The sequence below is a fragment of the Alosa sapidissima genome, chromosome 3, assembly GCF_018492685.1.
Source record: "Alosa sapidissima isolate fAloSap1 chromosome 3, fAloSap1.pri, whole genome shotgun sequence".
NCBI lineage: Eukaryota > Metazoa > Chordata > Actinopteri > Clupeiformes > Clupeidae > Alosa > Alosa sapidissima.
Genome location: NC_055959.1, coordinates 30183384 through 30208122, shown reverse-complemented (window position 1 = coordinate 30208122; position 24739 = coordinate 30183384). Strand labels below are relative to the sequence as shown.

Genomic DNA, 24739 nt, shown 5'->3' with positions numbered 1-24739 from the left:
AGCTCCTACAAAAAAGGAGCGATCAGAATGGTTAGTAGTTGACTAGTCAACTAGTTGGTAAAACCCCTACTGTGGTGACTATCAAGTGAGAACCTGGATAAACTTAGCTCTGTGGATAAGGGTCCATCAAACAAATAGCCGAAATATTCAGAAATATCAAGGAGACTTTGCCCAAACTTGTTTCCATATTTCATAGTGCTTGACAGAGACTTCACATAAGGAGGATTTCAGAATACCCCATTCGACATGGAAGCCAGTTTTTGCCATTATATGTTTTTATTTTTTTTTAAATGGTTGTAGACAGGCATGTGGAGCAATGTGATGTGGCGTCCGAGCGTTTAGCATAGCCGTGGGCCATGGCTATGGGTAGCAGGTTCTGGCGAATGAGCTAACAGAGAGGGTGGAGCATATTCCCCTGAGCATGGCAGTCAGCAGTGCAGTGCAGGAGGTCCGGTCCAGTGGACTTGTCCCACTTGTGTTCTGTCACTTGTTCTGCCAAGTGAGGCAGGGTAATACATTATGTGACTCTCTCTCTCTCTCTCTTTTACTCGGGTCAATGCATCCCCTAGCCTGTGTGCCCCAGGGGCAGAGGTTGGCTCTCACTTCTTGTTTGGTGAGGGCACACATAAATGCTCACAAATAGGGACAGAGTCTCTGGCTATGACGCTCAGCATCTCTGTGTGTGTGTGTCATATGGCTGATCCATATTCATGTTTTGTTTTGTTTGTCCGCCTCCTCTCATTTTCTCTCTCTCTCTCTCTCTCTCTCTCTCTCTCTCTCTCTCTCTCTCTCTCTCTCTCTCTCTCTCTCTTTCTCTCTCTCTCTCTCTCTCTCGGGGCCAGGGCTATGGAGGATGGCACAGACAGGCCGCCTGCAAACAGCCTCCACCAAAGCTGCCTTGCTGGGGGTGGGAGGGGGATGTATGTGTATGTGGGGGGGGTATTCACCATGCCACCACCTCCCCGCATGAGCGCTAACCTAGCAGCGAGCTCTGACTACAGACTGGGGCTGACATGTCCATAGCGCTCGAGCTCTGGAGGATTAAAGAGCAGCGATCTATCTCTCGCCTGCGGCCAATGAGTACACCCCCCCACTGCCTCTGCATCTACCCCTGCAGTCACGAACCTTGACCAGCAGGCACACTCTGGAGAAATGTCAGCAGCACAACAAACAAACAGTCACTCTTGCACCCTATGCTCTGGTCCTCCCCCTTACTCCACAAATGCACTGCCCAACCAAATACGCAACCTTAACGATAACGCCTGGTGCTCCATTCATTCTTTACACTCCATACATCCTTTAAAAAGAGTTGTTTGATGTAGGTTGTTTTGTACGGTCACAAAAAAATGTTTTTTTTTACCTTTGTCACAAAGGTCACGTAAGATGGGAGTGTCATGTAATGGTTAAAGGTGTTTGGGAAGGAGAAATCATCAGGGACTGATTTCCCAGCGGTGTTCTGACTGAAGGCAGTGGAAGAATGTTAACTCAGAGAACCAACGTGCGCTCTGGGCCCTAGAGGAACCTCTGTGTTACAAACGTGCACTTCATTCGTTTTTTCCCCCTCTAAAGGAGAAATGTGCTCTAGTCTACATCTAGCCTACTTGTGTGGAAGCGGAGCAGTGTAATTATTGCAGATACTTTCATCTTTTAGGTATGTTCCACTGCTAAAACAGAAAGTCTGAATAGTGCAACTAGAGACCGGAAGGGGAAAATGTAACCTTTGAATCTTCTCTATTTGCCTAACTAATTCCAAAAAGATGCATATTCACAACCTTGGCTGGAAGCATAAGGCATGACATGTGTCTTTCATGACTTAAGACCTTTTCCAAAGTTAATGGCAACTATAAAAAATCATAGCAGAAATGAAACCATCAAGGTCTCTTTTAGGTCTAGCACTACTCAAAGCATTTAAATAAAAGATTTTACACAATGTAGCAAAATATACATTATGTAGGTTATAGGCTATATGTGTGCTTACATAGGGCCAAGTTATATGGGGCCACTGGCAAAGCATGTCATACTTTTGGTTTTTGAAACCACCAGTGGGATCTGTCCATCAAGCATTTGCACTGAGGGCATTCCACTGCTGAAAATGTCAGTACCAAGCTTATCATTTGACTACCGGTAAATGAAACATGGCATTTGATATGGGAATTCTGGCTTTTCCCACTTTGGTCCTGACTATAAAAAAAGACTACATATGTGCAACTCCATGCATTTGTAATACTACCATTTGATGGACATAGGTGAAAAAAGCTGATGGTCTTTTTTAGCCATTGTTGATTCAAGACAGTCTGTGAAATCCTGCATTAGTCAAACACAAAATACTAATGAACAATGCACAAAGAGCTAATTAAAAATGGAAACTCTAGAGGTACTTTTCTCAGGTCTGACTCTCCCCCTCCCCCTATCAGTCTTTTCCTCCCTTCATCCCTCCCTCTCCACTCCTCTCTCCACTCTCTCTTTCTCTCCCACTCCTCTCTCCACTCTCTCTTTCCCTCCCACTCCTCTCTCCACTCTCTCTTTCCCTCCCACTCCTCTCTCCACTCTCTCTTTCTCTCCCAGTGGTGAAACTTGGGCTGCTTGGCATTCTCTCCGTGTGTGCTCATCTCATCGATTGACACCTACGTTCCTTTTCTATGCAGTGGATCACAATGATGTTCACAATCAGAGGGGTTTCTCTCCGTCTCTCCACACAAACAAACAAGTTCTGGGGGCCCTAAAGACCCCTCAGTGACCGCTGGTATTGATCCCCCCGATGCCTTGACCTGCACTTCATTTACAACTAAGGTTGTTTTCTACCTGCATAGCCAGCCGGCCTGCCCAACAATGTGGGAAGCAGGGTGAGGATAGGGGGTCGGGGAAGACAGTCATCCTCAACAGCTTCTGACACCTGGTAACCTTTTCCGAGTGTGGTGCCAATCACCCAGCCAGGAGAGGCAGACAGCTGCCCATACACGTAGACTCACCCTGACATTTCACAGAGGCTCTAACTGTAGCCATTTGGAATGCTTTGTATGGCCTTGGTTTTTGCCCACGCGCACACTCCCACACACACACACACAAACACACACTCCCACACACACACAAACACACACACATACAAAGAAAACAGAGAGAGAGAAAGAGCTAGAGATGCATGTACACACAAACAAACAGACACACAAGCCTGCACACATGTACACAATCCAGACAATGGTTTATCCCCCATATCTCACCTGCCCTTGTTTCATTAATTACGCAGCGTGGCTGGATAGAGATTCAACACGCCAGGTGTAAGTACGTGTCTAATTGGATGTTAATACATTGTGTGTGACAAATGCACACTCAGGCACAGGTGAAGAGACACTTCCCCCAATTAATGACTTAATCATGGCGAGGCGTGGGGGAGACGGAAAGACACGGAGGCTGCCAGGGTCACTCGCACCCATCTGCAACTCGCCAGCAGATCTGCGGAGATGAGGAGAGCCGCCGCTGCTTTGATCGGAGCGTAATTAGAGCCAGAGAGCTGTCCTTTTTTAGACTTTAGCTGTGCTGAATTGGCACCTGGCCCCATCAAATTAAAAACGAGTTCGCCCATTTGTGGCGAAATGTGTATACATAATGCAAATTAGAGCGACCACGTTGATAAAATAACGAGGACACCAACTGTTTTTTTGGACAAATTAATTAGTTGGATTAATACTCTCGATCTCTTTTTTTCTGAACAAGTGACTAAAGGAATCAGGTTGGCACAGTGGTCTGGAACATCTGAACATAACAAAAGCACAGCCAATGGCCATCCAAAGCGTGACAAAAGAGAGAAGGGCTCTCTTTCCGACTTCAGAGAGTGCGGACAGACTGCACAGCTGTGGTTCTCTGAAAGGAAAAAAAGAAGAAAAAAAAACTTTCCAACTTTCAACTCTTGTCATCCCGCTGTTGGTCATCAACACATATCAGTGTCTTATTCTCCTCCAGACCCAGGCTGATCGGAAGAGGCACTCCAGAAAACCAGGATGGTGGAATAACAATGCGAAAAGTTACACGCATGATTCATGCATCTGACTGAACCCAGGATGAAGGCTGCACGTTAAAAAAAAAACTGCCAATAAAAATTATTAACACTAGGGATCCATTGGTTTGTGAATTTTCTTTGCACCCCCCCCCCCCCCCAAAAAAGGGTTCTGTGAAAAGGTCTTAGGTTGCTCATAACATACAGAATACACATAAACAAGCTACCTCTTAATGGTCATATTCAATATTTTGCAACAGTCTGAACTTCCAAGCCCATTCACCAAGCCAAGGGGGTTAATTTGGAGTGGAAGGTCTGTGCCCTTAGGTAGTTGTTTTGCCTTCATTGATTCTTTGGGCTAAGAGCTACTTGCAATGTGATTAATTGAAAATAAATACACTTTCTCAAAAGGATCTACCATAGTCTTCACTTGAATCATGGACCCTGTAGTCTTACCAGAGGGTGTATTCATCTTTAAGGGCCGAAGAAGATGAAGACTTGTTTTACTACGAACATGTTTAATTTTTTTCTTGCCAAATGGACATTGCTTCTGAAAAGAATGAGCCGTACCAACTGCGAGTGAAAAGGAAGCGCTGAGGTCAGCCGAGGTGCGCCGACAGGGCACCTCTTAAAACCAACCGACTAAAGAGCCTCAAGTATTCACTGTTTCTCTCTTCTGCTGAACTCAGCTAGAGAGACAGAGACAGAAGAGTAAAAAACTAAAAACATGGCATGTTATCCAATGCGCCAGATAAAGTTAAGGTAGAAGTCAGAGAAAAGGGAGAAAAGAAAGAAACGCATATGAGAGAGGGAGAGAGAGAGAGAGAGAGAGAGAGAGAGAGAGAGAGATAGAGAGAGAGAGACCGAAAAATTGGAGAATGGCGTAAGGCTCCCTGATCTCTCAGAGCTCTTGGCAATCTCAAAGGGCTTAAATGTTACACTCTCTTCTATAGCCATCTCTCGTGTCAGAAGGGGGTTTCTCTCGGCTGCTGACCTCACCAGGGAGATCATTACACTCCTCCATGTCGCTCCAAACGAGCATGGGCACCAGCACAAGCAGCTCGGCCAGTTGGTTGGATGTTCGAAATGAAACAATGGTGTGGACGGGAGTGGGGGGGGGGGGGGGGGGGGGATTAATGCAGCACCGATAGGCTCTTTCATTTCACCCACTTCCTTATGTTAACCTGAAGCAATTCTTAAACCTGTCAAGAGTGAAAAAAATAATATAGCTTGGGGTGGAGCCTTTTGTAATACTTTTTACATGGTAGCCACAGAGTGCCTGCAGATAATAAGGGCCAGTTGTACAAAGACCATGGGATACAATTAAATGAAATATAAAGCATAGGCTGGACTATGGTTGGGAAAAAAGATATTCCTTCACCAGAAATGGTCCTTTGGTTCAGAGGAAAGGAGAACTTTTCCATTAGACAGAACAGCTTTAAAATGCCACAGCTTGTTGGGCTATCGCTATGGACCCTTTCAAGAGAGTTCCATTATCAGCATCACAGTTGGCCCCACAAGGCTTCCGTTTTAACATTCCATATGTTATCTTAATGCAGAGGAAGTAGATTGGGGCCCAAATAGAACGTTCAAGCAGATAATTGCAGGGCTTGTGAGGAAATCTCCTACCTGAGATTAAATTTAGATTTACTCTGACAAACACTTTAAAGGGTGGCTTGGAATTAGGTTTGTTTGATGGCAGCCAAGGGAAAGGCTTTTACATGACAACACATAATAGATACCCACCTAAACACAGACACACACTGAACACACACATACAGTAGAGATAATCCAGAAATGGTGTGGCATGATTAAACAACACAAAGAGAGAGAACAAGAAAACATAGTCTTGCCTAGACTAAAAGCAAACCTCTCCACACACACACACACACACACACACACACACACACACACACACACAGACAGACACACACACACACATACATATACACAGACAGAATGCAGAAGCAGTACATAGATCTCATTAACCCTCTGTGCATAGCACAGTAGCTCTTCCATGAGAGAGTACAGTGATTCATCATGATGGACAGAGAGGGATAGAGGGAGAGTCAGAGAGGCAAGCATGAGGCCGACTCTTGTTTTTCTCCTCCCACACTTCTTCCTCAGGCCTGTTTCACATCCTGTTTTTTTTCCCCTCTGTCATCTTCTCACACTGCATATCTGCTCAGGACAAACGCAAGGGTCAAAAAAATGGGCTAGTGACCTCCCTAAGAGGTTAACAGCCCAGCAGTCGGGCATCGGAGAGACAGGGAGGGACAGAGACAGTAGACAGACGTTGAGCACAAATTGCCATTTAGTGAAGGACAGAATGTGGGGAGAAAGACAGAGAGGGAGTTGTGGACTGAGCAGTAATGAAGCCCGATAGAGTTTTGGTAAAAAAAAAAAACAGCTAGTGCATTCCTAAAGCATACAGACACCGTGTAGAAAAGGCTCATTAAAAACGTACAGTACCTCAAAACATTACAAACTGCTTCATAGGGTTGCTTTAACAAAATGTGGTGTGTTGGTGGTGAAATCCAGGTTGTGTATGAAGCAGCCCCTATGGTCACACCTCCTGACCTTTGACATGTGCTAAGTGCCAGAGGGCAGCGCCTCACCCACACCCTCTTACCTGAAGTGGGCCGAGTCGCTGCACTCACTCCTGGACAACAAAGACAGCATCCACCTGTTCAGGATGTTCCTCAGGAGGACTGTACCGACATGCGGGACTTATGGTTTGCTTGCAGCGGCTTCCACAAGCTGGAGGCCAGCAATGGCAATGACGAGAAGAAGCTCAAGCTGGCCAAGGCCATCTACAATAAGTACATCCTGGACAACGACAGGATTGTGTCGCGGCAGATCATTTAGGACAGCATGACCTTGACTTTGCTGGAGGGCAGTGCCTTATCCACAACCCAGACTTAAAAGTGTAGGGGACTCAACAGCAGTAAGTGGCAGGCAGCAACAGCCACTTCTGAGGTGGCCTTGCCGGACTTCCTGCCGAACTGCTGACTACACCACCACCACACCGCCACTCTCTCAGCAGGGGACCGGCCTGAGGTCAAACACACACACACACACACACTGACGTCCACTTGCTCTCTCTCTTCTCACTTTAAAAATACTTGGCAGAAAAAGAAAAAAGGGGGAAAAAAGACCAGCCCCTGCACTTTTTTAACGACCACACAGGAAAATAAAAGGTAGGGATGAAGAGAGAGGAGGGAAAAAACAGTCAGCTTTCTCTTCAAAGTGATCCCCAGGTCCCAGCAGGGAAATTAGAACCGTGGGTGTGCTGTTTGTCAAGCAAGGCGCGCAGACTCACAGCCATTTAAGGGACGTTTGAGTAGCAGTAGGAGTAGGAGTGAGCGAGAAATCACTAGGCAGTACAGTCTTTGTGGCCCAGAGGTACTTCCCATAGACACTCCCATGGGGGCTACTGTTCGCGCGACACTAATGTCTGTCACTCTAAGGACCGGACACAAATCGCTTCATGCTAACTGCCGTTGTAGCTAACGTGTCCTTTTTCTGCACACATATGGTTGTTAATGTTGCCTAAATGGCAAGAGCCAACATCCTGGTGCTGTCGGCCACATCCAAATGCCGTGGCGGAGGGCTAAATCGCTCCATGTGATGGCAGCCAGCCCGTGCAGCCTAATATGACAAATTCCAAAGTCTCTTTTAACAGATGTAAGGTAAATGTGACACCTTATTTGCCATTAACATTTTTCAGCTGGCAGAATTTAGGGAGAAAAACCACCACAGTCTCCATCCAACAAATCCATTTCCTACCACATACCAGCCCAGTATTTTTTTGGAGTCTTTATTGTTGAACTAGCCTTGGGATGGAATCAAACAGCAAAGACCAATAATATTACAGTAAGTGCTTCTTTATAGTCAAAACATTACCATCCATTGTTCAGATAGCATTGCGAAATGGCTTTGAGCAATTCGCCCGCAAGGTAATTTAGACAGACAGATACCAAAGGAGATCTGGCCCCAGATGAATACAAAGTGGAATAAAAAGCATCAAAGTTAGGAGGTGTGGCTTGGATCCTTCCATTTACTGGAATGCCTCCATTTATTTTAAAGTTTCTGTAAAAAAGGTGTGTGTCTCTCTCTCTCTTTCTGTGTGTGTTTGTGTGTGTGTGTGTGTGTTTGTGTGTGTAAATGTGAGACAGAGAGAGGGAGAGACAGAAAGGGGTAGAGAGGGGTGGAAACTGTGTATTGGCATTGACTCTAAGGCATTCCTTTTCTGACAAAGTGCATTAATCAGGAACCTGTCAGCCGAAGGTTCAATTTGCATTAATAAGATGTGTGAAGTACAGGGAGATGCAAGGCTCAAAGGATACACTGCAGTAATTAACACTGATATCTGAAATGCCACGAAGATGCTTTTCATGTGGAAGCGCTTATTTGGCAAACAAAAAAGTGCTTATTTATATCTACTGTAGCAGAGCTGCAGTTTAATAGTGATAGTTCCCATACATAAAGGACAAATAGTAAAATACTCTAAATTCTGCGCTAATTTGTCATAAAACTATCAATCAACTTGAAGAAGCATACTGTACCTTGTACCTACAGTATCAAGGTGAATCATCATAAATAAATATCAACCTGTCCTGTGAACAATCCTAACATCGAATTTATTAAAATGCACTTTACACAGACATGGCACATAACCTCTGATTATTTTAGGAAGCTTAGAGGATAAGATTACAGCAGTAGCAGCATGGGTTTTGTGTGATTCTTATAGGTTGCTCTAAATCCCCAGTGTTATCATTCCAGTCTGTCTGTGTGTCTGCCCGCATTGGTCCGATTTATTTCTAATTTTCATACAATGTAGAGGAGTCACCGTACCTCGTCCCTGCTATAAGATTATCTGGATGTGGAAATAAAGGGGTGGGGGGTCTGCTGTCACCTGACTGCTCTAATTCCCACAGGCATTCCCAGGCCACTCACCTAATTTCACTGTTTGAATGTGACAACCAATAAAAATCCAGTGATTGGGATTATTCACGTGGAGCACTGCAGGTCCAGTCTTAACACATAACACAGCCTCATCTTACCCAGCTGATGGAAGAGGAGCACACCTCAGAGGTCATTTACCAAAAGGTCCTGTTTTACTGTATGACCTCAGAGTTGCCGCAGACAAGCCACTGAGTGAGCGTCAACACCTTCACTGGTTTCATTACACATGACTTGTAATATGAGATGAGAACCAAGGCTCACTGGTTGCTGCTGTTGATGTCTAAGACAGGGCCCTGATGCAATCCCAATTTCATATTGCAATGTCAGAAGGAGGAGACAAAAGACAATTGTTCTTTTCTTTCGCGTTGATGGCAGACACTTTATGGCGCTTCACCTGTAAATGGGTCTGCTGAGGCTGAATAAAAATAGGAGGCTGTCGTGTCTTCAAAGCGCATCATGGTATTCGTTTCATTCTTTATAAACAGCAATGCAAGCACAATGAGGGAAACTACTGAGTAAAAACGTGGCCAGTGCTTTAAGCAATGATGAAACCTTTCACTGTGGAGAAATGTGCTGTGTTGGTCTAAGATGGGGGAAACCATTCCAAAGTTAAGGGTTGTTCACACCAGGAATGATAACGATAAAAATAAATATAACTATAATGATAAAAGCGTCCACATTGACCAACGATAAGTCTCTCCTCATGTTGATTAATTTGATGGCTAAAATTTGATGGATTCTGGTTGACTCTCATCTTTTTATCATTCTCAAAATTGCTCTGATACCCAACGATATTGTTCTTCATATTATTATTGTTATAGTTTATGTGTGGACGTCTTCATTCATATTAGCTAGAATGATACTTTTTTGACGTTGTTGTTATAGTTATCATTCTTGGTGTGAACGGCCCTTTACACTGATATTTTGTAAAATTGTACAATGTTTTATGTGGTATTGCCAATGATTCTGCAGTCAATTACATAGGCAAACACCTTAATGCTTTTCTGATTGTTTTTTCTGAAGTTATTGCGCTGTCAATATCTTGTAGAATAGACGCGATAGTGTAATCTAAATGTCTTCTGTAGCGACAGGCTTTTTTGTTGTAAACAAAATCAACCAGAGTGCACTCAGATGACGTGATAGCATGCACCGTTGCTTATCTGTCTATCATCGTATAATGTCCACCCAGACAATTTGATTGGTGTGGTCGGTTTGAACGGCTCTGTTTTGGGCATAGTTGCTTCTCAGTGGAACAAGTCCAGACTGAATTTCCCAACCTCAAATTTTGTGGGTGGGGTTACATTCGGGCTGGCTTCCAGGCTACATTTGATGAGTAATGAAAGAGTAACTGTAACATATATATACAGTGTTGCCACAGTTACCTTGAAAAAAGTAATCTGATTACTGATTACTGATTACTCCTTTAAAAAACAACTTAGTTACTTTACTGATTACTTGATTTTAAAAGTAACTAAGTTAGATTACAAGTTACTTTATTAGTTACTTTCAGCAGCTGCCAACAACACCCCCACCGCCTCAACGTAAAAATGATAACCGGTTTTGCCAATACTCACTATACTGGAAGTGCACTTTAACAGTAATGCCAACAATGTATAGAAGACATCCCAACCTAACCTACTTAGATACTGAAATTCAGATGTTTGTTCAATAATGTCTAGTCAGTACACCAAATAAAGAAGGCCTATTGATAGAAATTGTGATAATAAATTAGATTAGATTTTGGTAGTTTGGCTTTTTCATGTAGCCTTGGCAACTAGCCATCTAGTATAGGCCTGAGTAATATACAAATGAAATTACACTTGTTAAACTCACCTCAACAAGTCTTTTGCAATCATTTAACCCACCGTGAGCAATGCAAAGTCACTGTTACACAGTGCAGTGTGCAAGACTATCATTATGTTTTACTCTTATGAGACAATTGGGTACACTTTTTGTAGTCTGATGTGAAATGGGTCTTAAATGTTACTTTTTGAGGGGCACTGACTCTGCCATGACGCTCCTGTTCCTAGATACACTAACTGAACTGATTAATTAAGTTCGGGAGAAAAGAGATATAAGCTAAGCCCACCTACACTGAAAACTGATTGGTTGATTTAGCAAAACAGACCATGCTCTCTGTCTTGGATGCGCTTGCAGGCACACACGCACCACTCCTCTCTCTCTCCGTTGTGTGCGCGTTAAACTCAGATGCACACGTGAAGTCCGATGATGTGTGATGATTCACAAAGCTTTTTAAAAGGCCATCAATTCATTTTCACAAAATCATCACTGTACTTTGTCTTGTTCTTCCTTGTTTACATGGAACACACATTTTGTTGTGATTGACAATATTCCTGCACATTCCACCAACATACAGTAAGAAAACAAAGTCCTGAAGGGCCTTTTAGTACTTTGTACTTGCCTTTTAGTGCATTGAAAAAAGTCCTTAGATGTAAAGGAAAGCAAACCAACTACGCTATTTACAACCAGCCTCAACACCTTGGGGGATCAAAATAATGTTTGACAGATGTTCATAGTAGTAAGACAAACACACACACACACACACACACACACACACACACACACACACACACACACATACTGTAGAAACAAAGCACAAAAAACCTTAAATCTGTTTGATTTCTTAGTAATATAGACTACTTGATTTGATTCGTATTGACCTGAGACTTCTCTCACGATGTATCCCAGAAGCACATGTAATTTTTGATCAGACTGACCGAGGCTGTACTGTAAGCCTTCACATCCCCATGCTCATTAATAGATTTCACACATTTAATCTCCTGGTGTTATCAAAGCATTAAGATCCCCAGCCCCAAAAAGTTAATGCATACTGTATAATACCTCCGAGCGCTACATTATCAAATAGTTCCTATGGCCAACATTCCTGGGCTGGGATTATAATTTAAACTAATATCTCGTGGGCACACAGTTGGAGCCAGTGGGCTGGCCATTAAAAATGCAGCTTTTTACACAGCGCTGGGTCTTCACTCGCCACCACTTCCAAAGAGCACTGCTAGTTCAGTGCAGATTCCAGATCCATTTCATTAACACATATACGGTATATTTGAAAAAAAAAAACATGGCATCATTGTGTACATATTTCATGGGTTCTTTTCATTCCAGTGTTTCCTGAAAAGCATTTTAATGTACTCAGCATGTGGTGTTGTAGACTACTGATTAGCGAAAGTACAGTAAGTGCTAGAGGAACATCTCATTTCAATGAACTGTGAAGGGATTAAGGTGTGAAAGAGACATTTTAATGCTGTGTAAGGTTTTAGCAAGTACCTACGGCATCATGGTATGTTCAATATGTGTTACGCCTAAAAGAGAAAGTAATATTCGCTGAGGCAGGGACACGAAACACCGAAGATAAAGAGGTAAGAGTTCTGCTCGAGAGACCCACTTATGAGGGGAGTAAAAAGATGCGCCTTGTTGCGGTCCGCTCTAGGAAGAAGAACAAGAAGAAATCCGGATGACTTCAGTCGCACCGCCCAGCAAAGCAGGGGCTCTCGTCTTGCCAAAGCCTCCTGCTGCCTCCTTGTTGAGAGCCACCTCCAGTTAGTGCCACCCCACCCTCTTGGCATATGTGTGTGTGTGGTGATGCCCTTTGCATATGCAAACACGCTACCCCATCGCCATCCAACTCCACCAAACAAACTACAGTGAAGCGCAACCCTGTTGTGGGTAGAGCAAAGACGCTTTGAGGCAACGCCACGTGGCACCTACAGCTTTAAAAAGGGGGGGGGGGAAAGAAATAGTGTGAGTGTGTTTGGGGGGGGGGGGGGGTGGAAGCAGAGAAAAGAAAAGTCTGGATGTTTATTTTTACATCACAATCATGAGGGCCCCTTTTGGGCTTGCAGAAATACTCCTGAGTTGTGGCTCTGTCTGATAAATGAGTTGATTTCCATGCCATGCTCTGTGGTGCTGAGGTGGTGTCAATTCCACTTTTACTTTACTAGATTTCCATTCCTGCCTGACCTAGTTACAGACTAATGAACACCGTGTACAAACATGTTGTACAAATGTGCAATATTCTGTGTAAATGCTCATTTTTTCCTCCATTCACCACAACCCCCAACCATTAAATAACATTTGTCGCTATTTGCCAAACACAAAATGAGATATGTGTCTAAGTGTGGCCACACAGAAGCCAACTGATTAATGAAAACACCTGAGGTATCTGCGGTCTGAAAATATGTTGCATATTTTACACTTGGCATGCTCACAATTGATCAATAATTGATGTTGGTGATGATATCCATCCAACACCCAGTACTGTTACACAAATTGCATACATAACTTTCATGCAAACAAGTAACCTTTGGTCTCAGGTCTTTGCAAAAATGTGTGCATTAGTCTCTGCCAGCAGCAGACTGTAATCATTAAACACATTGATGGCAGCAGTGAACTGGATAGGTAAGTTACACAAATGCATATATATAGCACAGTGGCACATTTATACCAATAAATCCAGGGCTACAAGTGTCAAAGTTGATTCACAAGGAATGACAAATGCATGCTATACATTTAAAGATATGGCTCATGACAAGAGAGTGCTAAAACAATATTTAGGTATACATATGAACCCCTTTTCCCTCAAACTGAGGGTAATATTTTAGTCAATCTTCACCATTACCCTATGCAAACTGTTATAATGACAATGTCATTGGATAAGCCTAAGAACAAGAAAGAGGCGGCCAGTGCTGGCGTGATAACAGATTTGTGATTTGGTCCTCGGTAATTGAGTGTGTTATCATCTTAAAAGGTTCAGAGTACCGCTAAACCTATAAACATCTACTATCTTGAGAACTGACAGACAGCTTATTATTTATCTGTCAGGTACGCTCAAAAGACACAGGATGTGACTGCCTGGCAGAGACTAGGCGGCAAGGAGAAGAAACAAGATTTTCCAGGGGCACGGGTAGTGCAGCCTGGCCAAATCACCGGCTGCCGCTTCTTATCAATCTCTGTCCAAATTACAGGTGACAAGTTATCGGATCTAAGATATTACAAGCTAAACACAATCCCCCAGGAGACCTATTTGTTTAAGATATAGCCAATTAAATGCAGTGGGGGAGTGTCAGGGATGAGACTCTCACTATAACATACGAGCTAATTTCACACCCCTGATGAAAATCAAATGAGGGAAGGGGCCAAGGAGAAGACCCAGCAGGGTTACCAGCAATGATAACAACAACAGTCAGAAACAAGACAGCAAGAAGAATAAATAAATAAACAAACAGCCCATGCTTTAATCATCTTTAGCCCTCTGGGTCTGCTTTGGGCACCGGAAACCATCTTTTGTTTGACTGTAATCTGCCAGCAGCAAGAGCATAATAAAAATTGATGGCCATGTTCATTAAATCCTAACGACACAATCCTCAAAACATTCCACAGAGTGTGCTTGTCACCCTCTCACTCCTCTCTGGCTAACGCTCCTCATGTTCCTGGACCCAGGGCTGCAGTGGAGCCCCGAGTGACCCAGGACCTGACACTCCACTGAGTCACTGACATTCCACAAACACAGCTGGACAGCGGCACAGATGAGAAGGAGCTTCCCTTCTTGTCCAACAGGTCCCTCACCAGCAGTAGGTTTACTGGACAAATGGACAACCGGTCCAGTTGGGCCTCATATAGCAACATTGTCTTACTTTTGCCTTGTACTGTATGTTCCCTTTTCAACTCCAGATGCACCATGATCATCAAAATAAGCTCTTACCCTGATGTGCCGAATGCTCAATCACACTTGATTGGAAATTGGAGGTGAATGGATAATTGTTTATCATTAACACAGGTAACACATCCTAAACACTATACAAAGACAGGTGTTCTAATACTCTGGCATATGCCCAAAGCATCTAAGAGCAGTATACAAACCATTCAGAAGCTTAATGCACACAATTCCCAATGTTTTTATAGTCTTCATTGAGTGACATAGACAAACACAGTATTCCTTTAGCCCACTCATTTAATAAAACAATTTTTTTACTTGATAAAAAGTTCTCAAACATTTTCCCTGAGAGAAGAGCTAAAATAAGGAAACTTCTTTAGTGGATCCTAAAATTCAGAGGGTACCAACAGAAAATAAGTAAGAATAAATTGTTGACTTGCAAATGGGAACTGAAGGTGTACTGTTTACCTCTGTGTATTGCAATGTACAGTACTCCCACCCCCCTACAGTAATAACATAAACAGTGAGCATTTCCAATAGGGAGTAGGTGAGGGATAAGATCGAATTTTTCAAAGCTGATCTGTTGCATTAGAATCCATACCATGTTATACAGCTTTTTAAACATTATGTAAGGAGGTATACAATAAGCGCAAAAAATAAATCTTCAGAGATTCCAGGTTCCAGCAGGCAATGAAAGCACCACATTAATTTTTCATAGGCGGCATATCACCATGCTTCTACACTTCATACTTTTTTCCATCTATATTTGTGATATACAATCTTCCGACAAACCAAAAGCCCACCGACCCATTCTGATAAGGTCTGATTAGCAAAGTCGAAACAAAACCAGAACTAGAGAACGGTGCTGCATGTTGAGTGGGACGCATATGATGAGTTCACAAAAATCAGCTGTGACAAGAAAACAGATCTTATCTCCCCTTACGTCTCTCTATCAGACAGTGGAAAGAAAAACGTTAGAGAACCAGACAAGAGAACCACAAAGGGAGGGTCACTGCTTTCTACAATTTCTCTAGACTGCATTTTTCATGGGGGTAATAATTTTTAAATTAATGTACTACAATAGTTTGCCTGAATTCATTAGGTATGGATTAAAGTGTTATATTTCAAGTCACCATGTCACCCAGGTGTATGGTAAATCAATTTCTCACTAATGTGTGTGGCTTTCATTGAAGTAGTATTTCCTTAGCTCGCCTCCAAAATGTGCCGGAAGCCACTCCATCTCCATCCTACTAGCATTATGGAACGACAAATGTCAGCAGAGAAAAAAAACGAGGGAGGAGAAAAGAAAAACAAACGTAAGAAAATGTGAGCATCCTCTGTTGCCTTGGGGAGAACGAGAAAAGAGCATATACATCCCTCAAAGTGCCTGCAGTATTTTAAAATGCAAGAGGATGATTTCAGCCCAGCCGAATGAAACAGAACCCCCAAACACGCTTGCTCCTAAATGATATCATTAGTAACGGCAAATAATGACTGAGCTGGTTAGTCGAAGCCTATTTCCCTTCAAATAAATCAGGAGCCCCCTCCAACTGCTGCAAACACTGCGCCTTGCCAGAGAATACCACGGCGCACTCCCATTTAAACAAATGGCCCTAATCAAGAGCCTATATCCTCACATTTCAAAGAGAAACACAGACCAATACATCACAAACAGCAGAAGACGTCTCTTTTTGACAGCCCCTGCCTCGGAGCCACGATAAAAAAAAAGTTTGAGTTAGGCCAGCCATCTTCTCTCTTGTCTCTGCTCATTATGTGCCTCCAGCAGCAGCAGCAGCAGCAACAGCAGCAACAGCAGCAGCAGCACCTTCCATAACCCACCGCCCCCCCTTTCATTTTCTGCAGAGTTATCAGTCTTAATCAAGGGCCACCTTGGCAACCTTTCTTAACTGGGATGACCTTTGTGGCGGGTGTGGTGAGTGATAATGGAACTGGAAGTGCTCGGAGCCCGGGGGACACGGCTCCAAATAAGATGCCCTGTCACATCTGACAAACCGCCTCGGCCCGCTAACAATAACTCAACGGTGATTGGCCAGCTAGATCGCCTGGAAAAAAAGTTTGCAGAAGACAGGAAAAAGCCCAAAGAAATAGACGGTCAGTAACGTGTCCTGAGAGCAGGAGAGAGCTGAGTAAATATGGAGGATGAGATCAGTGACAGGACCTAACTCCATGATGGTAAAGCTCTTACTCAAAGGAGCCTGATAGCTAACTGCAAATCTTGACATTCAATACAGCTGTACAGGATGTTCCCAGGTCAGTTCTGTATATGACAGGCTTGTGATTCCAGAATTGAATTGAAACTGTCTCTTAAATTCCAATTCAGTTCTTGAATTTCACTTGCATTTTAATTGAGGTAGCAAACAGGAAGCAGAATTGCAATTCGGAATGTGCACAACCCTGGTATATGACAGTACATGGTGCATCCTGCTGTCCTCCACTGCATGACTAGTATAGTATAGTATAGTATATACACTTTTTTGATCCCGTGAGGGAAATTTGGTCTCTGCATTTAACCCAATCGGTGAATTAGTGAAACACAAACAGCACACAGTGAACACCCAGTGAGGTGAACCACACACTAATCCCGGCGCAGTGAGCTGCCTGCTTCAACGGCGGCGCTCGGGGAGCAGTGAGGGGTTAGGTGCCTTGCTCAAGCCAGGCACCTAAGCCACCTAAGCCACGGCCGCCCCAAATGAGCGTTGTGCTGTTTGTGTGGTGAGGGAGGCCGTGGGTAATTGATGTTGTATTTTCTAGATTGCATGTGGTTATGGGGAAGTATTAATGCTGAAGGGGGTGCCATGATGAAGAAACACGCAGTTCAGCACAATTACCCCTCTAATGCCATTGGAATTTTCCGCTGGGCAGGGAAATTAATCTGCTCAGGCCTATTGCTGCTGTGAAAGAGACATTCTGCAGTATACTGAGAATACTTGAACAAGTATACTTGAACTTGTGTATGGACACAGATGCAGGTGGGCACTGTGCACATAAACAATAAAAAATGTTGTTCTGGTATAACACCTACCAATTTCAGTACTGCTGAATTACCCATATCAGACCACAAAGTTGTGCTATTTGACACCTATCTGTCCATCAGGAAATCCAAAGTTCAGCGTGTCGTGTCATGTCATATCGTAACATAAAAAAGGTAGTGCCAGAGGAACTTACTTCACTAGTTACCTCTTATCCTTGCCCTTCTCCTAATGCTTCAGTAGTGGATCTGGTTGGCAATTACAACAACTGCATGTCTGCAGCACTCAACAGTCTTGCCCCCTTAAAGACACGGACCGTTTCGTTTGTGCACTCTGCACCTTGGTTCACTCCTGAACTACGCCAAATGAAGTCAATGGGTCAGCGCCTAGAGCGACTATCAAAAAAAACTGGTCTTGCTGTCCACCAAGGGATGTACTCGGAGCACATTCTTCAGTACAAAAAAGCACTCTCTGCTGCAAAGAGCTCTTACTATGCAAGGATCATCAATGGGGGAGAAGGAAACACCAGGGCTCTCTTTTCCACTGTGAATGGCCTCCTCAAGCCACCTGATAGTACCATCTATCAGAATGCATCTGTTGAACGCTGCTCAGCCTTCTTGAACTTTTTTCACACAAAAATTGAGGCAATCCATCAACAATTGGAGTGTTCAATTACTAAGCTGAAACAACCATGCTCCTTGATTGAGTTGGGCTCACCCAGGGCTGTAGTACTCGAGTCCGGTCTTGGACTCAAGTCCGGACTCGAGACCGTTTTTCTATGGTCTCGGACTTGTCTCGGACTCGCTAGTATTTGGACTTGGTCTTGTCTCGGTCTCGGCCACTGGTCTTGCCAAATATGGCTTTTGGTCTTGACCGAGTCCAGGTGTCTTTAGGGCCATCAAAATTAACGTGTTAATCGCCGCGATTCATTTTTAAATACATAATGCGTTATGTATATATAAATATTAACACAATAGTGTTTACCTTTGTGGGGGGCTGATGTCACGTAACGGAAGCCACAAAACCTAAAACCGCAAGCCTGAGAGTTTATTTTACTGTCTGTGGAGTTAGATGAAGAGGAACCAACATTTAGCCAATAAATAGTAGCTTTACTGCAAACTGTTTTTCACTCTTGTTAGATAACGTTTACAATGTCAAAATGCACCAACAGCAATAGTTACATAAAGATGATACTTTTCGGGTCCTCTCCATTAAGATCCAAGTTGAACGTATGCTACTCCATTTAATTGAGAGCGCGTCTGAGCGCACACGAGAGGGAGAGAAAACGATTGGCAGGCTCCAGCTGGCTTGTCGTTGTTGATGATAGTTGATATATCCTTTTTAATATAAGAAACTTATAAAAGGAAGGCAACAAAGACGAGGTTAGAGGAGATTGCGGATTTATCCGATTTCCCCTACTGACCAGTTATAAACTGTGAGAGCCAGGGCACTTTGACATGTAGGCTGCACTCACTGTGATTTGAAAAATGGACAAAAATATGAAGAGTTGTCTTTGCCTTGTTTAATGGAACTGGTGAGTCTTGAAGTCTTCAATAATTTGTTGAAAGCTGTTTATACCAACTTAATATCATGCTTATCATTGTTAATATTGTGCAATACATGTGGTACAAACAATATTAGAGCTTGTGGACTAGCTATAGGCTATATTTCAATCGAGCTGGTAAAAAAAAGATCATTATGAGAACGTGGCCACAATGGGCTTAAAGTGACAGTGCACCATTTACAAATTAGTTAAACAGCATCAAATGTGTAGTATTTCTTAAACAAGCCCTATGCAACAATTTTAGCAAAAATAATTATGCAGGTTGAGAGTCGTTCTGATGGTTCTACAACACTTTTTGGGTCGTTTGGTGTGTGCTTCGTCTCCCCCTAGTGCTTCTCCGTGGAAAAAAAACAAATATGCAACTTTCTGGTCCCGGACCGAAGAAATCCGGATGTGACTCGGCGGAAGGCCTCGAAAATGTAGTCAGATTGTAGTTTCTAAGAAGACTGCAAAACGGACTCCGACTTGGCTTTGTTGCTGTTGAAATTGTAAGTAGCCTACCCTTGGGTTAACTTTGTTTTTGTAATGTGGTTTGATAGTCTCTTGAACAATGTGTTTGCTCGACCGTTTTATTGTGAGCCCTGTATGTGTTTAGCTTGGTTTCTTGATGGCTAGCTCGCTAGCTAGTAGGGGTTTAGCGTAGCAGTCACTTGCTACCAAAGCTGCAGGGGGAGCTATGTCGTGAAAAATGCGAGCCCAAATCAGGCGAAAACCCAGAAACAGCGAAGGAATAACCAGACTTGCACAGGGCTCAGACTTGCACAGGGCTTCTTTAAGAAATGAATACTTTAAAAAACACAATTACTGTGTCAATTATCATTTAAATAATATAAAAGTGTTTTACTTTTACCTTTGTGGTAATTAATTCTCATTAATCATTAATACTCATTAATTTTGTGATTTATGTTGTATTTAATATGCCATTTAAGAAGCTTTAGTCTTTAGGAACTTTTTAATTGCGGTTAATCGAGATTAATTCATTTCAAAATATATTTTTTTAATCGTTTGACAGCCCTATAATAATATTGGAGGAGGGGAATGGCTACACTTACAAATCCTGGGTGTGTTCACACTGTTTTTGCTTTTAGATAATAATAATAATAACCCAAAATGATTTGTCTTGATGCTGTCATGCATAAGACTTTTTTTCCTATCCTGGACTCGGTCTTGACTCGAACTCGAACCTTGTCTTGGACTCGACAAAGGTGGTCTTGACTACAGCCCTGGGCTCACCTACTATAAATGCACTCAGTGAATTCAGTCTCCCTGCTGAAAGTTACATCTCTGGTCTCATCACCAAGTGCAACTCCTCCACCTGTCAGTTGGACCCTGTTCCGACAAGCCTGGTCAAGATGTGCCTACCATCCATCATCTCAATGATAACATCAATAATTAACACCTCGCTCATCACTGGTCAAATCCCTCCTTCATTGAAGACTGCTATTGTCAAACCAACCCTGAAAAAACCTGGGCTGAACCATGATGACCTCAACAACTACCGACCCATCTCCAATTTACCATTCATTTAAAAAATTATGGAGAGGGTGGTGGCATCTCAACTCCAGGATCATTTGAAGGACAATGATCTGTTTGAGCCATTTTAGTCTGGATTTCGACCAAAGCACAGCAGAGAGACTGCCTTGGTGAAGGTAACAAATGACCTCCTCTGCACAGCTGATGCTGGACTCATTTCCATCCTAATCCTCCTTGACCTGAGTGCAGCTTTTGACACCATATCCCATCAGCTGCTTCTGGAGCGTCTTACCAGCATTGGAGTGCAGGGCAGTGTTCATCAATGGTTCACCTCCTATCTCTCTGGCAGGACACAGCTTGTCCAGATTTTGGACCACAAGTCGGAGAGTGCTGCTGTCACAAAGGGAGTGCCACAGGGGTCTGTTCTGGGGCCCCTGCTCTTCATCATCTACCTCCTCCCACTGGGAAATATCCTGAGGCAACATGGTGTTCAGTTTCACTGTTATGCTGATGACACCCAGCTTTATATGTCCACCAAACCGACTGCCTCCCTTCCTCCTGCTGCGATGACTGCCTGTCTGCATGATATAAATCTGTGGATGACTAACAGCTACCTGAAACTGAACAGTAACAAGACTGAATTACTTGTTGTTGGCTCAAAAACAACGCTGGCAAAGATGGAAAACAGACTCTCCCTATCTATAGATGGCTCCAACATTGCCTGCTCCACCAAGGTGAAGAGTCTTGGTGTTATACTAGACAGCACACTTTCATTCACTGCCCATATTAACAGTGTGTCTCGCAGCGCCTTTTTCCATCTGCGCAACATTGCACGACTGCGCCCCTCCCTCAGTCAGCAGAGTGCAGAAGTACTTGTAAACGCCTATGTTACATCCCGCATTGATTACTGCAATTCCATCTTCTCTGGCATTCCACAGAAATCACTCCACCACCTACAAATAATCCAGAACTCTGCAGCCAGGATAGTAACAGGCACAAAGTCCAAAGGCCACATAACACCTGTACTGTTGCAGCTACACTGGTTACCAGTTACCCAGAGAGTCCAGTTTAAGATCTTACTGTTGACATATAAGGCCCTGCATAACCTTGCTCCCAATTATATAACCGACCTCTTGGAGAGCTACACCTCTTCCCGCTCACTGCGATCCTCATCAGCTGGTCTGCTCAAGGTGCCCAAGATGAACCTCAGCACCATGGGAGAGAGAGCGTTCTCCCACACAGCCCCAAAGCTATGGAACTCACTTCCAAACAACATCAGGCAGTGTGAATCCACTGCCCAGTTTAAAAAGGAACTGAAAACGTATCTCTTCAGACTAGCCTATGGACTGTGATATGGCTAAATGGACTATATATATTTTTCTCCTTTTTTGATATATATATATATATTTATTTTTTTTCCCCTTCTATTTGTTTTATCTGTAAAGCGACCTTGGGTGTCCTAAAATGTATTATTATTATTATTATTATTATTATTAATAAACATGTGCCTGCACAAACACAGACACACACAACACAGGAACGCACTGTATGTTTGTACTTAAACACATTAGGGGATGCATGTGCACAAACACAGATATTTACAGGACTTGTACTGTATGTGCGCACTTACACACATGAAAGGATACAAGTGCACACCAACATCCACGCACACACCTACACAAACACGTATAGTAATGTATGCATGTTTTTTTCACATATGAAAGGATGCACGCACACAAACAAACACACACACACACACACACACACACACACACACACACAGAGACACACACTTTATAATAATATATGTTTTTTAAACACATGAAAGGATGCATGCACACATACGCACGCACACACACACACACACACACACACACACACACACACACACACACACACACACACACACACACACACACACACACAACCAAACTCATTAAGATGAACACGATAGCCCTGTATCTGTATTCTGTTCAACAACTCAATACTCATCATTTGATGTGATAGTGTGAAATCATGTGGTCTCAAAAGGGAAAAGGAAATCAATACCCAGACTCCTCTTAAAAGCCTTTCATTTTGCTACAACTAAATAAGACCCATTCATTTGGATATTACAAACTCATTCCCATTTAAACAATCCATGCACACAACCGACTGAGGCACACTTTCTCAAGAAACTCTGCATTTATCTTCTGGAAGTTTGATCTTCAAGGTTCTTTATGTTCACTGAATTACGCTCCACAGCACAGCCACGTCACTATAAAAGCATTCCCCGATTATCGACAGGCCTTCTTGGTATTAATTACTGTGACTGGCCTTTGTTCATGCTTTGTGCAATCATGGAGACTTGTCTGTACAGGCTGTTCTGGCTAGAAAGAGACATCCTGGCACTCACTTTGCCCAAGGTGTGCCAACAGTCAAGAGCAGTCAGTATAATACAAGAGAGATGAGGATGCAAGTCAGTACACCATCATCTAATGCAATCTATCCAGAACACATTTTCTGGGGACCCACTCACACACAACATCCAAACTGGGGAAAAGGGAGAAGAACTGGTCAGATCCAAGTGAAACAGCAGGCCTTTGTCTTTCCAAACCTCACAGACAGTCCCTGTCCCTTCCAGCTTCTGTGGCTTTTGTACACAAAAATATAGAGCCTTGCTATGCCTCTGCTTGCTATGGATGTAGTGATGAGTAATGTAGGTGGAAGATATTGGCACTAGAGCTAACACAGGGCTCTAGTAGGGCTGGCCTGTATGTGGATATGCTCACAATGTCTGTCAGGTGAGAACACCACTGTCTGTGTCTAGCGTGCCTACGGGAATGAAGTAATGGCATCTGCATGGGTAATGAGAGCAGTGCAGCCAGCTCCTGCCTGTAGCCTTACCTGCTACTGTCAGGTAAATGGATGGGCTCGTCTTGTTTTCGCCGTTTTTCTCATTAACGGCCTGGACGTAGTAACTCCCCGTATCGGCTGCGGCTGTGGCTAGGACCACGAGCTGATTCTCCAGGGTTATGGCTCTGTTGGGGAAGGATGAGGGGGAGAATGAGAGGAGAAGAGAATAAGTCACTGCTGAAACATTATTGGTGATTAACCCAGCCCCCGAGATTGATTTCTGTTAAAACAGAAAAAGAGAGATAGACAGAGAGAGAGAGAGAGAGAAATGAACCAATCCTGCATTCAGTAGGAACAGAGAGCAGTTCATGCATGCCACAAACATCACCTCTCTCCCAGCCTCTCTCCCCTGCCGTGTGATTGGGTATTGGGTTTAAGAGGGCATCCCTGACTGCGCAGGCATTTCATGGGGACTGGGCAGATTCAAAATGCACCAGATCTCTCAATTTGACAGTGGCGAGGAATCGGCGGCTGGCTTCACCCTTTACCTCAAACGGAAAACTATTTGTTTGTTCCCACTAGCACTACTTGCTCCAAGCTTACAAACAGTGATTTAGCCAGAGGTCAGGACTATAACAAAAAAAAAAAACCCTGGAGGTAAAATGTGTGAGGAAAATGTTAGAGATACGCAGAAGCTCATGCTTGGTGCCAGGTTCAGGAGGATTTTTTATGTTGATCCATGCTGCTAGTTTTCCGGGGAAAAGCAAAGTGAAGTAAATCAAGTGAGTTGCTGTAACTAGTGTGTGGTGGTGCAGTGTTGACAGTGGGTTGTATGAGATGTTTCTGATATATGAGAATATTCCATACTGTACAGTACTCTGTACATATACTGGCACAACTCATTCCCAAGGAGAAGCAGCTTAACCCTCTAATGACAATTTGTTTGCTTGGCTCTGTAACATAAAAAAAGAACTCAAAGCAAAAACTGGTTCGGAAGCTAATCGTCATGGGGAAATTGCCATCTAATTTAGGGCCTGGAGCTCATCACTGTATTCAACGTTGTCTTTGATACCCCACATCAGGGGCGCAGGAGATATTTTGAAAGTGAGGGGGACCAAATTGTGAACACAAACCCATAGTGAGATCAGATTTCCAGATATCGGATCGCCACCTCTGGCCCACTTTTGACCATAAACTTGCCAGAATATTAAGATAATACCATTGAT

The 24739-nt window shown here is 43.4% G+C and overlaps 1 protein-coding gene across 2 annotated transcripts in view; it reads right to left on the bottom strand.

Moving 5' to 3' along the window:
* Positions 1-24739, bottom strand: part of sdk1a (sidekick cell adhesion molecule 1a) — a 242219-nt gene that overhangs the window by 93764 nt on the left and 123716 nt on the right. For both annotated transcript variants that reach the window (XM_042086167.1, XM_042086168.1), the window contains one exon: positions 23565-23698. In XM_042086167.1, the coding sequence (XP_041942101.1) occupies positions 23565-23698 (134 nt within the window). The remainder of the gene's footprint in view (positions 1-23564; positions 23699-24739) is intronic.